The 13,392-nt window shown below is 34.9% G+C and overlaps 1 protein-coding gene across 1 annotated transcript in view; it reads right to left on the minus strand.

The window, feature by feature from the left end:
• Edem2 (ER degradation enhancer, mannosidase alpha-like 2) overlaps positions 1 to 13,392 on the minus strand; it is a 182,700-nt gene that overhangs the window by 53,413 nt on the left and 115,895 nt on the right. The window contains exon 10 of the mRNA XM_085816651.1: positions 10,221 to 10,346. Within this exon, the coding sequence (XP_085672777.1) occupies positions 10,221 to 10,346 (126 nt within the window). The remainder of the gene's footprint in view (positions 1 to 10,220; positions 10,347 to 13,392) is intronic.

Consider the following 13,392-nt stretch of genomic DNA (forward strand, 5'->3'; position numbering starts at 1 on the left):
AACAGATATGCTGTACGGCAAGAAACCCGATGCGGAGATAATTGAAATAATATTACCAAGATTGTTACCCGCTGTTCAAGACTACTTTGAAAGTAGAAACCCAACCACATTGCAGGAACTTTTCGAATTGGCGGTGAAGTTTCAAAATCGCAGAATCGCAGAAAGAGCGAGAGGGGAAACATATTCTCAAAGTACCAGAAGGAAGGAGGAAACAAGAAATGGAAATCGCTCATATGGGGGAAAGAAATATCAAGCTAACACATCGAAACTTGAAGGGCAAGGCCCAAAAAGAAAATTTGAAAATAAGCATCCGCGTACCCAGAAGACACAGATTGAAAGGAAAGCTTTAAACGACTAGAGGGGCCTGTGAAAGGGAGGGTCCAGACCCCGGAAGTTTTAGAAAAACCCTCAAATAGACATCTAAATACAGTCATCGTAAAAAACTCACAGCTACCAATTATACAAGTCCTGGTTGGCGATGTACCAGTAGAAGCCCTCATCGATACAGGGGCAGAAGGCAATTTCATGAGTGAAAAGTTCTTCAAAAAGAATTTTTATAGGATACGACTCTTTAAAACCAGAAATACGGAAATTATAGCGGCGCAAGGAAAAACATGTCACTGCATCGGGAAAGTAGCATTAAACGTACAGGTAAAAGAGGAAAATCTCAAAGTATTAATTTTTGTGGTGAAACACCTCCAACACTCTCTTATTTTAGGTATGGACTTTTTAAGGGCCGCGAGGGCCAAATTAAATTTTCAAGATAGTTCCGTGGTGCTGGAGATGGACCAGAGGGTGGTGGAACCGGTGGAGACACCTGAATTGGACCTTAGCCATTTGAATGACCAGGAAAGTAAAGCAATACAGCAAGTGGTGAGTAATTTTTCTCATTTGTTTTCAGAAAAGCCGGGAAACTGTCAGATTGTAACTCACAAGATTCAATTAAATGCCGAAAAACCTTGTAGGACTAAACCTTACTGCTATGACAAACAAAAAGACGTAATCATCGAAGAACATATTCAGGAGATGTTAAAGAATAAAATAATAACGCCCATAAATAGTGAATACGCGAGTCCAGTCGTACTATGTAGGAAAAAGAACGAGTTTCCTCCTTCGGATAAAAGGGCTTGGAGGTTTGCTATCGATTATAGAAAACTAAATAGCATAACTAAATTCCCAGTTTACCCTTTGCCGGTTATAGACGAGATCATTAGATAGATCAAATCGACGAGATATATGTCTACTTTGGACTTAACGTCTGGCTACTATCAAATAGCTATGAGACCCGAAGATATACATAAAACCGCGTTTATAACAAAATCGGGCACTTATGCATTTTTACGCATGCCTTTTGGGTTGTGTGGGGCCCCATCAACTTTCCAGAGAGCTATGGACATTGTTCTAAAGCCTGTCCTAGGAAAATCAACTTTAATTTATCTAGATGATATAATTATAACGAGTAGTACGTTGGAACAACACATTAATGACCTCGAACAAGTTTTTAAATTATTAAAAGAGGCCGGTCTTACAATTAACGCCTCAAAATGCAAGTTCGCAACTAAAGAACTTAAATATCTTGGTTATAAAATTTCGCAAAAGGGTATAGAAACGCAAGATTCAAAAATAAAAGCTATTAAGAATTTTCCACCGCCCAACACCGCCAAGAAACTTTCATCTTTCCTTGGACTATGTTCTTACTATCGATCTTTCATAAAAGATTTCGCTAATATTGTTGAACCACTCTTAGTAATCAAAAGAAAAAAGAGTAAATTTACGTGGACAGCTGAAGCTAACACAGCTTTTGAAAGATTGAAAGAAGCGCTTATTAATGCTCCTGTTTTAAAATTCCCTGAGGGGGACGAAAACCTGGAAATTGCAGCAGATGCATCAGACTATGCGGTGGGTGCGATTCTTATGCAAAATAACCATTCGCTGGCATTTTTTAGAAAAACATTGAATCAAACACAAAGGAATTATACAGCTACAGAAAGAGAAACATCAGCCGTATTAATGGCTGTACACAAATTTCGAGTTTATTTCGGCAAATCGCCAATAACAGTCTTTTCGGATCATGCGGCTGTTGGTAGACTTTACTCGGGAAAAAACCTAACGCCCAGGTTAATAAGATGGGCTTTAAAACTCCAAGAATATAATATCACAATAAAATATAAACCGGGTAAGGAAAACAATGTAGCTGACGCACTTTCTCGTATAAAACTGGACGAGGAAGGTAATGAACTTAAATGCGCTGTGTTGACTTCAAAAATTTTAGATTCTAGAGATACGGTTATTACTGAACTGAAAGCTGATCCTGAATTTGGAAATATCTATGCTTATTTGAAAGACCCCGAAGGCTTTGAGCATACAGATATCGATGCGATAAGAAATAGAGCAAAAAACTATGAAATAATAGAAAATTTATTATTCTATACGAAAACAACGAACGAAAATCTTGAGTATAAGCCAGTCATCCCAGCCTCGCTTCGATTAAGCATTTTGAGGGAGTTGCACGAAAAAAAAAACAGCGGGCCACCTCGGGGTCAGAAAGACTTTAAAAAGGGTACGCGAGGCGGTATATTTCCCGCAATTATACAAAATAGTAACGGCGTATGTCAGGTCCTGCAATCAATGTCAGTTAATAAATGATATTAATTACAGCCCGGCCGGGTACTTAAATAGCATTCGCGCTACATTTCCGAATGAAATTTTAGGCATAGATCTCCTTGGTCCCTTCCCCCAGAGTGAGTTAAATAAAAATCGTTTTCTTTTAGTAATAGCAGATCATTTTTCAAAATGGATAGAAATTGTTCCACTTAAACGCGCGTCAGCCAAAACAGTCGCAGATGCATTCTTACACAGATACATTTTAAAATACGGTGCACCGATAAAAGTCATTAGTGATAACGGAAAACAATTCATTAGTCAAATATTTGAAAACATATGCAATGGACTTGATATACGCCATATCAAAATGGTTCCGTATAGACCACAGGCTAACATAGCAGAAAGAGTTAATAAAAACATTGTAAAAATAATTCGCAGTTACGTTAGCACACATCACAAGCGCTGGGATGGCTACATAAATGAATTAGCTTATGCTTTAAGAACGGCACATCATGATACTACGGGAAAAACTCCAGCAGAATTATTTTTAGGCAGAAAGTTAATTACGCCTTTAGATAAATTATTCTTTGTGCAACAAAGAGAGCAGGAATTCAAACAAAAGGACGTGCAAAAACTAATTGATCAGGCGCTTAAAACCTCGGATACGGCAAGAAATAGGCAGAAAATTTATTACGATAAAAAACGCCGTGAAGCAGATTTTAAAGTTGGTGATAAAGTATTGAAACGGAAATTTTCTTTATCAAGTGCCCCAGACAATTTTATGGCAAAGCTAGCTCCAAAGTTTGAAGGCCCCTATGTAATTCAGGAAATCAAAGGAGTAGTCTTATATCTTAAAAACGAGAGAGGGGAAATCTGTAAAGCAAGTCCCGACCAGGTGAAAAAATACTATAATCCCAATGATTTTGAAATCCTTAAAAGTTTCTTGCAGGACTCAAGTCTAAACGAAATAGAAGGGCCAGAGACTGCAACAACTATTCCACCACCCAAGAAACGGAGAACTGAAGAGAGACCTAGCACTTCTACAACCCGGACGTCGGTAGCAAAAAGAAAAAATGATTATCAAACTCCGGCGTTTAAGAAAAACAAAAGTACAGATGAACCGGGTAAAGAAACCATGGTAAAAAGAAAAACACCACCTACAAAGGATGGCAGGAGGAATTACACATCAAGAAGAACGCGCACACGGCCACAGAGTCAGGTGCCAGCAAGGCCGCCGTTCCGGAAACTGAAACGCCAACAGGAGGCACAGAAATACGACGAACAGAAGAAATTCAAGGACTCCAGACCGGAGGACGTCAAGACCAGCCGTCCCAGGCACAAACGCAAAAGCCAACAACCAGACGATTACTCTGTCAAGAGGCCAGCATGTAGAGGATGCAAAAGAAAGATCAACGGGGACGACACGCGGAGATCAACAAGGAGAAGATTGACATCCATGACACCTCTAACTTGGGATCAATTTTGTCAAAAACGGATGACGGAGTTTCAAGCATCGAAAACTCAAAGATAAGTTAAAACCTTCTATAAATATTTTTCTCTTTTGTTCCGAAATTTTATGCATAAGTACGAAGTTCTATGTTTTGACGAAAGTCAATATGTCTCGGTTGAGACTTAGTTTTGTTTTACTTTATTTAGCTAAGGCAAAAGTATTATTTTCTTTAAGTGTAAAAACTAAAAACAAGCATTTTCTGTTGGTCGAAAGACTAATTCTGTTATGTTAAAGCCAAAATTTGGCCGGAGATAAAAATAACTTCGTATTCTTGTATGTACTAATAAGAATTTTAGTTCCAGTGCCGCCAGCTTGGTGAAGATTGAGTAAAGTAAAAAATTATTTCTCTTATTCATTTTATGGTAAATTGTAAAAAGCATATGTATTAAACTTTTGTAAATGTATGTAAATACTTGCATGTTATGTAAAAGTAGAATTTAGTCTAGAAGCATAAAATTGTAGATGCTAAAAGTGAATGCTTAAAAGCAATGAAGTCAAAATTTAAGTATTAAACTGTAAAGTCATGCTTTAGAGCGAAAGCCTGCATGTTTAAAGATGAATGAGGGGGAAGTTAGAATGAATGTGTTTTGTAGGGTTCTCCACCTACATTTGAATTTTTAAGAATATTAAAGTAGCTCATTGAGTTGTAGAATGTCGAGTAAGGTGTGTCTATTTGGTTGTTGAATTCTAACAAATCATGGTGGTTAGGGGAAGTGTTGTAAGACTAAAACACGAATATTCCCGTTTGACACCACACACGGTGGAGAGCCAGGGTAAAGTTAAATTAATGCTTGAAAAATTGAATGAATGTGAAGTAAGCAATAACTAAGAAAAACGAAACGTTAAAAACAAAAATTTATTGTGTCAAGAAAGTGTAAATTATAATGTATGTAGAAAGATACTGATACTTATTCCTTCCAGATGCTGGAAGGAAAGACCAAGATTGATTGATGAAGTCCAGGAAAAGTTGCTGTAAGAAGAAACCTTTGTAAAGAGTAACAGAATTTTAATTGTTACATAAGATGATTTTTGTGTAAACGAGGCTTTCGCCAGTTAGTTCAGAAATAAAGATAGATATAATAAGTTAGATAAACTTACAACAGGTCGTTTGTAGGACCTGCTTCGAAGTTTTCCAAATTCTGGCAGCGGCAAATGTAGGGTTTATAGTTATTTTAACTAACATTTATTTTAAGTTTAAACTATCTTTCCTGTCAATCCTTACTTTCCCCTGGAACTGCCAATGCCAGAATATGTAAATTTGAGTAGAACGCGCAAGCATTCAAATTATCAGCGGAAGTAGTATGGTTTAAATAGAAGGAAACAAGTTTGGTGAGAGAGAGTTATTCTTACTTAGCGAGCGCGGAGGTAGTGTTAGAGAATAAAAGAACCCCGCGTTGCGGCCTATGTGCTTGGTGGGAAGTAGTTGCAATTGTTCCAGTGAGCTGCAAGTCTGCTGAATTAGCAGCCGTTTTGTAAAACGCGGTGAGTTAGTTATTTTAGAGAGCCTCGTAGTTAGAATATTGTCTTTACTTTCTTTTCAGGTCCTTATTTTATTTGGACTGCCGAGTTGGCACCGTTTGTAAGCGTCAAGAGAACGCAATTGTAAATTAGTACATTGAATAAAAAGGGACTTAAACCCTTTATAAGACTCTGTGGTTTATACAAGCTTTCACAGTCACCTCTAGGTTGCGTGCTAGTTAGAGGCGCGCAACGTTATAACAAAAAAGAAGAAATGCCTCGTCATTGAAATGATCAGCATGAGGAAATAGAATGGCCTTTTAAAGAAAATAAATTGACACAACCACGTCCAAATGCTATTACAGAGGAAGTAATTGAAACAGAAAATATTCCCCTATTACCGAGAAGATCCCACAGAACGACTAAAGGAATCCCACCAAACAGATTCTCATACATGGCTAAGAATGAAGAAATCAAAGTTCCTAAAGACTGGGAAGAACTGCAAACTTTTCCTACCAAAGAAAAGGAACTGTGGTTAAAAGCTATGAAAGAAGTAATAGAAGCACTGAAGAGGAACAAAACATGGGAACTAGTCGATCTTCCAAAAGGAAAGAAAGCAATTGGAAACAAATGGACATTTAAAACAAAATCTGATGCTTCAGGAAATGTTACCAGATAAAAAGCTCGTTTAGTAGCTAAAGGATATTGCCAAAAATTTGGGCATGACTACGACAAAACATTCGCACCAGTCATAAAGTATACTACAATAAGGACTATTTTGGCAATAGCAGCTCAAAAGAAAATGCACGTAAATCACTTCGATGTAAAAACAGCTTTTCTATATGGAGATCTGAAAGAAGATATATATATGAAGCAACCAGAAGGCTACATCTCTGCTTCAGAAGCAAATAAAGTCTGTAAACTGAATAAAAGTATCTACGGACTAAAATAAGCAGCCAGAAACTGGAATGACAAGATAGCTGAAATCCTGCGCAAGGAAAGGCTGATCCATGTTCCTTCACACTAATCGAGAAAAACGCAAGAATTTACATAATCATATGACATATTGATGACATATTAGTCGCGAGCGACAAGTGTGAATCAATTCAAGAAGTTGAACGAATTCTCAAAGAATATTTCGACATTCGAAATCTTGGAGAAGTGTCTACATATCTAGGAACTGAAATCGAAAGAGAAAAAGACGGAAGCTTTAAACTTCATCAAGCTAACAAGATTAAGAGTATGATCGAAAAATTCGATGGAGAATCACCAAAGAAACTAAGCTATACACCCACGACCACGAATTTTACGAAGAAACAAAACAACCAGGATGACGTTTTTCCCGATAATCGGAAGTATAGGGAAGCAGTGGGAGCACTTTTATATTTAGCAACAGTATCAAGACCTGACATAGCAAATTCTGTTGGAATACTTAACAGAAAAGTAGAAAATCCATCAACATCGGACTGGAACGGTATCATTAAAATCATACAATATCTGAGAGCTACAATTAATTACAAATTACATCTAAAATCCAATGGTGCACCAGTCATCAAAGCTTACAGTGACGCTGATTGGGCAGGAGATACCTCTAACAGAAAATTCACATCCGGATATATACAGTCAAAAGTCGTTAATCCGGACTCGTCGGGACTTCGGCGATTCCGAATTATCGATTTTTCCGGATTATAGATCATCAGTTTAAATCTGGTAAGATGGCATGCAGAAATTACAAAATTAAAAATATGAAACCGTAATTTACGAAATAAAGAACAATTATGATCTAAAAGGTATCAAAATTTACAAAAAGAAAAAGCTTAATATTTATTTGTTTACTTTATTAAGCATTTCTTTCAATGTAAGTTGCTTCGTTTCATGTGATAATACTTTCTCTTTAATTCTATTAAACAGACATAATTTCTTGTTTAGTTACAAAGTTCCGCTGTTCAAGTCCTATAATTGCTGTGTTGAGAATACCGACTAATTTGTCAATCGAAATGTTTTCGTTTTCAATAACCTCTGGGTCACTTTCTTCACTATCGGAAGCGAATTATAATGACGAGGAACTTGATTTAAATCATATCAAAGACGAGATGAAATACTACACTTAATAAGGAATTATAAGCCAAATAAAATATAAACCATCTGCCCTGAACATAAGGATAGTGCTGACAGATCAACTTCCAATCCGCCACGTGAAATTGATAAACAGATTTCGGATTTCAAAACATACTTTCGCTTTGTAGATACAAATTACATATTAGTAAATATATATGGGAAATTCTATTTGACATAATCGAAAGTTCAAGCTTACTTTTATGAAATTGCTCTAACAGTCTGCAAAAAATAATAAGCCGGATCGAATTCGAAGATTAAGGAACAACGCAATCTGCAACATTAACTGAATTTTTAGCTTAGTTTATACCTCCGTTACACATTAAACGCGCATGCGCACAAACATATTTGCAGACGTAAAGGTCTTACGCGCACTCTTAAACGCCTGTGTGCATCCGTGAACGCGACGCATGTGCAGAAAGTTTGTAGCTTTGAGGTCCGGATTATAGATCATTCCGGATTATGGGTGTCCGAATTAACAACTTTTGACTGTATTTCAAATAGGAAAGAGTACGGTATCATGGGGAAGCAAGAAACAAAATTATGTCGCCCTATATTCGACAGATGCCGAATACATCGCTCTAGCCTTAACATTGTAGGAGCTACAATGGATTAGACAACTGATGGGAGATTTAGGTTTCGCTCAACAGGAAGCTAACATCGTATTCGAGAACAATATATCATGCATAAATCTTTCCAGAAAAGAAAAAGGAAGCAGTTACACCAAACACATTGATGTGAAATATCACTACGTATGTGATCTACAAAATCAAGGGATTGTTAAATTAAAACACTGCAACAGTAAAATGATGTATGCAGACATGTTCAAGAAACCTTTGCCCAGACAACAGCTGGAATTTTTATTAAAAGGAATCGGCCTTACTTCGGACAGAACAGCTCATCGAGTGGGAGATTGTGGAGCAATTCATAATGACAGCGATGAAGCTGTACACTCCGACGTTAATTTCCCCCTCACCCCCGCTAACTGTGATTGGACTTGATCCAAAAAGAAGGAGAAACATTCTCTCCTTGTATGACTCACTTCTCGTGTTATGCAATGGACAGTAAACAACGCTTGTAATCATCTCTAGATATTTTTTTTTCTTCTAATACCTAATAAATTTGTTATTTTGTGTTTGCTAACATAATGATCGTGTTCCTTACATCGGCAGCTTGGTATTTAAACTCAGTATTTTTTTTTTTTTTTTTTTTTTTACTTATTCTGATCATAAATAAAAGAAATGTGACTTTTTAGTTCTTTATTGAAACTACACCAGCACTAGCAGTGTCTTCCAAAAAAGATTTTTTCAACATGTTTATTTGTTAATAATATTAAATAGTCATATAAAACATCAAAGAAAGCCATTTCATGCTATGACCTTTCTTGTTACATCGCTTTACTATATTACATAAAATCCAGACATAATACAGGATGTTGCAGGGAAACTACCTTATTTTAAAAATGAATAACACAAATAGTATAAGTGATATCAGTTTAATTTTTTTCCAAGTTTTAGAGAGACACTTTAATTTTTTGTTTTATTATGCTTTAAAAATAATATCATTAAGGTGGCCTCTGTTCTGGCCAATGCATTGAGATAGTCGAGTTTTGAAGTTTCTTTCCTCTTTTACCAGCACATCAACGGTTATGTTGTCAATAGCAGCTTGAATATTGTTCTTCAGTTCAACCAGGGTCTTTGGATGTTAGAGATTTCAGATAGCCCCACGAAAAGAAATCACTCGGGGCTAAATCAGGTGAGTGTGCTGGCCACTGACAATCGCCTCATAAAGAGATAAGGCGTCCATGGAAATGTTCTAAAAAAAATCATGGTCCAATGATGTCTATTCTGGACAATGAACACCAAACAGTCACACGTTCTGTATGGAGGGGCTGGTCATGAATTTCTCGGGGATTCATGGCACTCCATTATCGCATGTTTTGCTTAATGCGTGCTGCAACCAGAAAGATGAAAAGGAGCTCCATCGGTAAAGAACACAAGAACATCATGAGGCATATTGTCAAGAACGGCTTTGCATACATTTTTTCGTGAAAAAAAAAAAAAAAAATCACATGGATTAAGTTTTTGCACCACTGCCAATTTATATGGATGATAATGCAATACGTTGAAAAGTATGACTCCACGGAGAACATGCGCTCCTCTCTCGTCCACTGCATGATTGGTACTAAACCTACCTACATGACATAAAACTTTAGATACCGCTCTTTTCAATGAACACAACACCACCCTTCTCGGAATAAATGTCGCTAGATGGCGTGCGTTTGAAATATGGAAGTTTCCCTGCCGCACCCTGTACAATAACTAGTTTAAATAACAATACAATAAACTTAATTTTGCAACATGAAATTTTATAGCTATCCAATTACTCAAAACTTTCATTTATTCTAGGTATCATGGATGAATAAATGGTACAAAATATTTTATTCATCAAATACATGAATGTATAGAACATTCCCAAACATCCCATACATAAAAAGAAAAGGGACAACACAGCATTAATGTATATATTTTACCTGCAATCCAGGCCAAAATGCTAGTAAGGAATCCATAAAATTGCGAGAATTTGTATGTGGCCTATGCATGTGCACATCAACAAGTAGAGGACCTTGACTTACATATTTCATCACAGCTGAATAATGCTAATAAAATTCAAATAACTGTATTTAGTAAAATAAATTTTATATTCATACATTTTGATATACACTTCTAAGGTACTGAAACATTTTTTAATTATAACTCACAGAATTTGTTACAAAGAAATGTGATCTGATACACATTCAATAGAGGTCCAGGAAATGCACATAGTAAATAGATTTATGTAGAATGATACACATAAAAAAAATTTTTTTTTTTAAATTAAAAAATTAAAAATTTAAAAAAAAAAAAAAAAAAAAAAAAACCTATTTACTGTAGCTTCAAAGATTAGAGAAGTCCTGCTGCTGCATATGAAACCCATGTACACAATTATTCTTCAGCCACAATTGGTTTCCTGAATATTGTGATTGCAATGATTTCCTCTTCCTCTCCACATTAGCTTCAAAATCACTGTCGATGATGCAGCAGGATTCGTAATAGAATATTAATCTGGACTAATTTTGCTGACCCCAGTGAATATGCTCCTTACACCAATGCGTATTTCCCCAGTCATAATGTGCACATAAGGGAATGTATGCAAAAGGCTTCGGTGCAAATGATTGGCATTATTTAATTGCCAAGAAATGGTTCTCGCAGATATGTGAGTACCAGTAGCACAAGCAATGTCTGTACTATCAGACCAGGAACAGCATTTTTGTTATTTTTCACCACTAAGGCACATATGCATCCTCTTGATGTATGGTGGTTCTCTTTCATCTGCTTTATCATAGCATTTTGAGCTTCAGCATTTTTCTTTAAGTACAAGATAACACTATTTGACATACTTATTGCTGTATCAACTTCAGTTATACTTTGCACTGCCTTCAGATGTCCAAATGCTTGAGCATGATCATATGTACACAGATGATGTCTTACAGGCATTCTGCAATCAATACTTGCCATTAGAAATGAAAATTTATAGTGTACTTTTCCCAAACTGACAAAGTTTTTTCCCCTTCTCAAACATTACTGTCTTCAGTTATGAATAAGGAAACACTGGGTTATAGGAATGAGTAGTATGGTGAGTACTGCATTTTATGCAAATCAGAGGTCTTGCCGTACAATGCCTTTACTCAAATTTTTCCTGCAATCATGCAGCAGTCCAGAATGAAAGTTTGCATAAATCAGTTGTTCCTTAGAAACTGTCACACAATTTACCTGCACAATTGAAATTATCTGATGTATAACCAAATTAGCAGTTGTATCAAACATTATGCACCTTTATTTTAAACACTACAAAAAAATTAGCAACACAAAATACAATTTAACCTTTCTCTAGAAATTTCTTATCAAAATGCAGGAAAAAAAAAATATCCAAGATGGAACAAACTCAAAACAATGACTGTATATGAAAAAAGCTATGATAATTTCTTTAATTACTGAAATATTATTACCAGATTTTATTTCAGGTAGGCAATATTTAAGTGCCTGTAATTAAAAACCATATTTTAAAATGAATGAATGAATAATATAATTAATATTAAAATTATTTAACCCATCAGTTAGCCAAATTGCACTTTACATCCAAGAAAAATGTTTCTACACATTTAAATAAGTACATATACTTGCATCTTGAAATATGTTCAAACAATTAAGGAAATATAAAATAAGAAAATGAATCTAGAAATAAAATAGCAGAGACATTCTGGAATTATAACCAAGAAAATAGCTTTTTCCTATTGCATTTCTGGAAACATTAAGGATTTGGAGACAAACCTTTGACCAATTAAAAATTTTGCGTTCTAAGTAAGCCTATTACTAAAAACATAATTAATAAGACTATATTGTGGGAATAATTGTACTTGTCAGATAATTGAAAAGTGACATACCAAAGGATGAATTCTAATGCAGACTTTAAACTTATCTTTAAAATCTTCAAATCAAATTAAAAATTTAATCTAGATAAGAAACAAGTATTTTATTTACTTAAATACAACTTCTAATTCTAACTCCTATTAATTCATTTTGATTATGAATATTTTTATGAAATTTTAAAAAGTCAAATACTCTGATTTTTGTATACTTAAGTAATCAAATTCATAATCTTGAGTTGCACTTTTTTCCCAATTTTCACTGAATAGGAAGAATTTCGTCGATTTTCATTCTAGCAGCCAAAGTAGTTTATAAAAAACATCCTTGGTATGCTGCAGGCCTTAGCCAAAACATGTTTTGTTAAAGATAACTTCTTATTAAAATAACCATTAATTATCACTGCTTCTCAACTTAATACTCATTAATGTCCTCTTAATATTACAATTTTCGTTGTTGCTATCTTTTTAGTCCAAAGGGATTTGAGTCCTGAAGGACTATTACTTTCGTTCTGGCATTTTGCGTCGGACTTCTATAAATGTCGTTTCACTTTTCAAACTGTTGCCGCCAAATGTTAAGAGTCCTACATTATATTTGAAGAAATTAAATAATGAAAAATCTGCATAAATGTATGTATATTTCTTGCATTATGATAAAATAACGGTACATAGAGACATCGAATTTTGAATTACATAATCCTCCAACAAATATGGGCATGTGGAAGACCAAATTTGAAATTTGTTTTATTATCAATTTCATATTTTGTATAAAACTTTAACGAATGTTTGATTAACAAACTCATGGATTTCAAAGCGAGCAATGGCAACGTAGTGCAGAAAAAACATTTTTATCTCTTGTGCCTGAGTCTCTGTATGGGAAATTCTAAAGATATGCTCACTTTAAAGCTATTTTGCGATATTGCTGTTGAACTGGATCTTATGGTTTAAGTGCTGTAATGATATTTAATAAAGAAAGGTAACACACAAAATGTTAAAAAATGTCCCTTTAGACGTCATTTAAAATCTGAAACATTTTAGATTTTTTTTTTTTTCTTTTTTTAAAAAATTATTCTAGTTTTGATTTTTAATAAAAAAAAACAATTTTCTACAGAATTATAAATAGCACTAAAAGCTTAAAAAACTGGATCAATTTCTCCTTACTATATCTACAATTTTCCAGAATTGCATTGCAAAGCATATTTCAAAAATGATCTGATTTGTAACATTTCGCTTAAGACAATAA

This window comes from Stegodyphus dumicola, chromosome 5 (assembly GCF_044657685.1).
Source record: "Stegodyphus dumicola isolate Sdum_Otavi_A_Nest chromosome 5, ASM4465768v1".
In the NCBI taxonomy this organism is placed as follows: Eukaryota; Metazoa; Arthropoda; class Arachnida; order Araneae; family Eresidae; genus Stegodyphus; species Stegodyphus dumicola.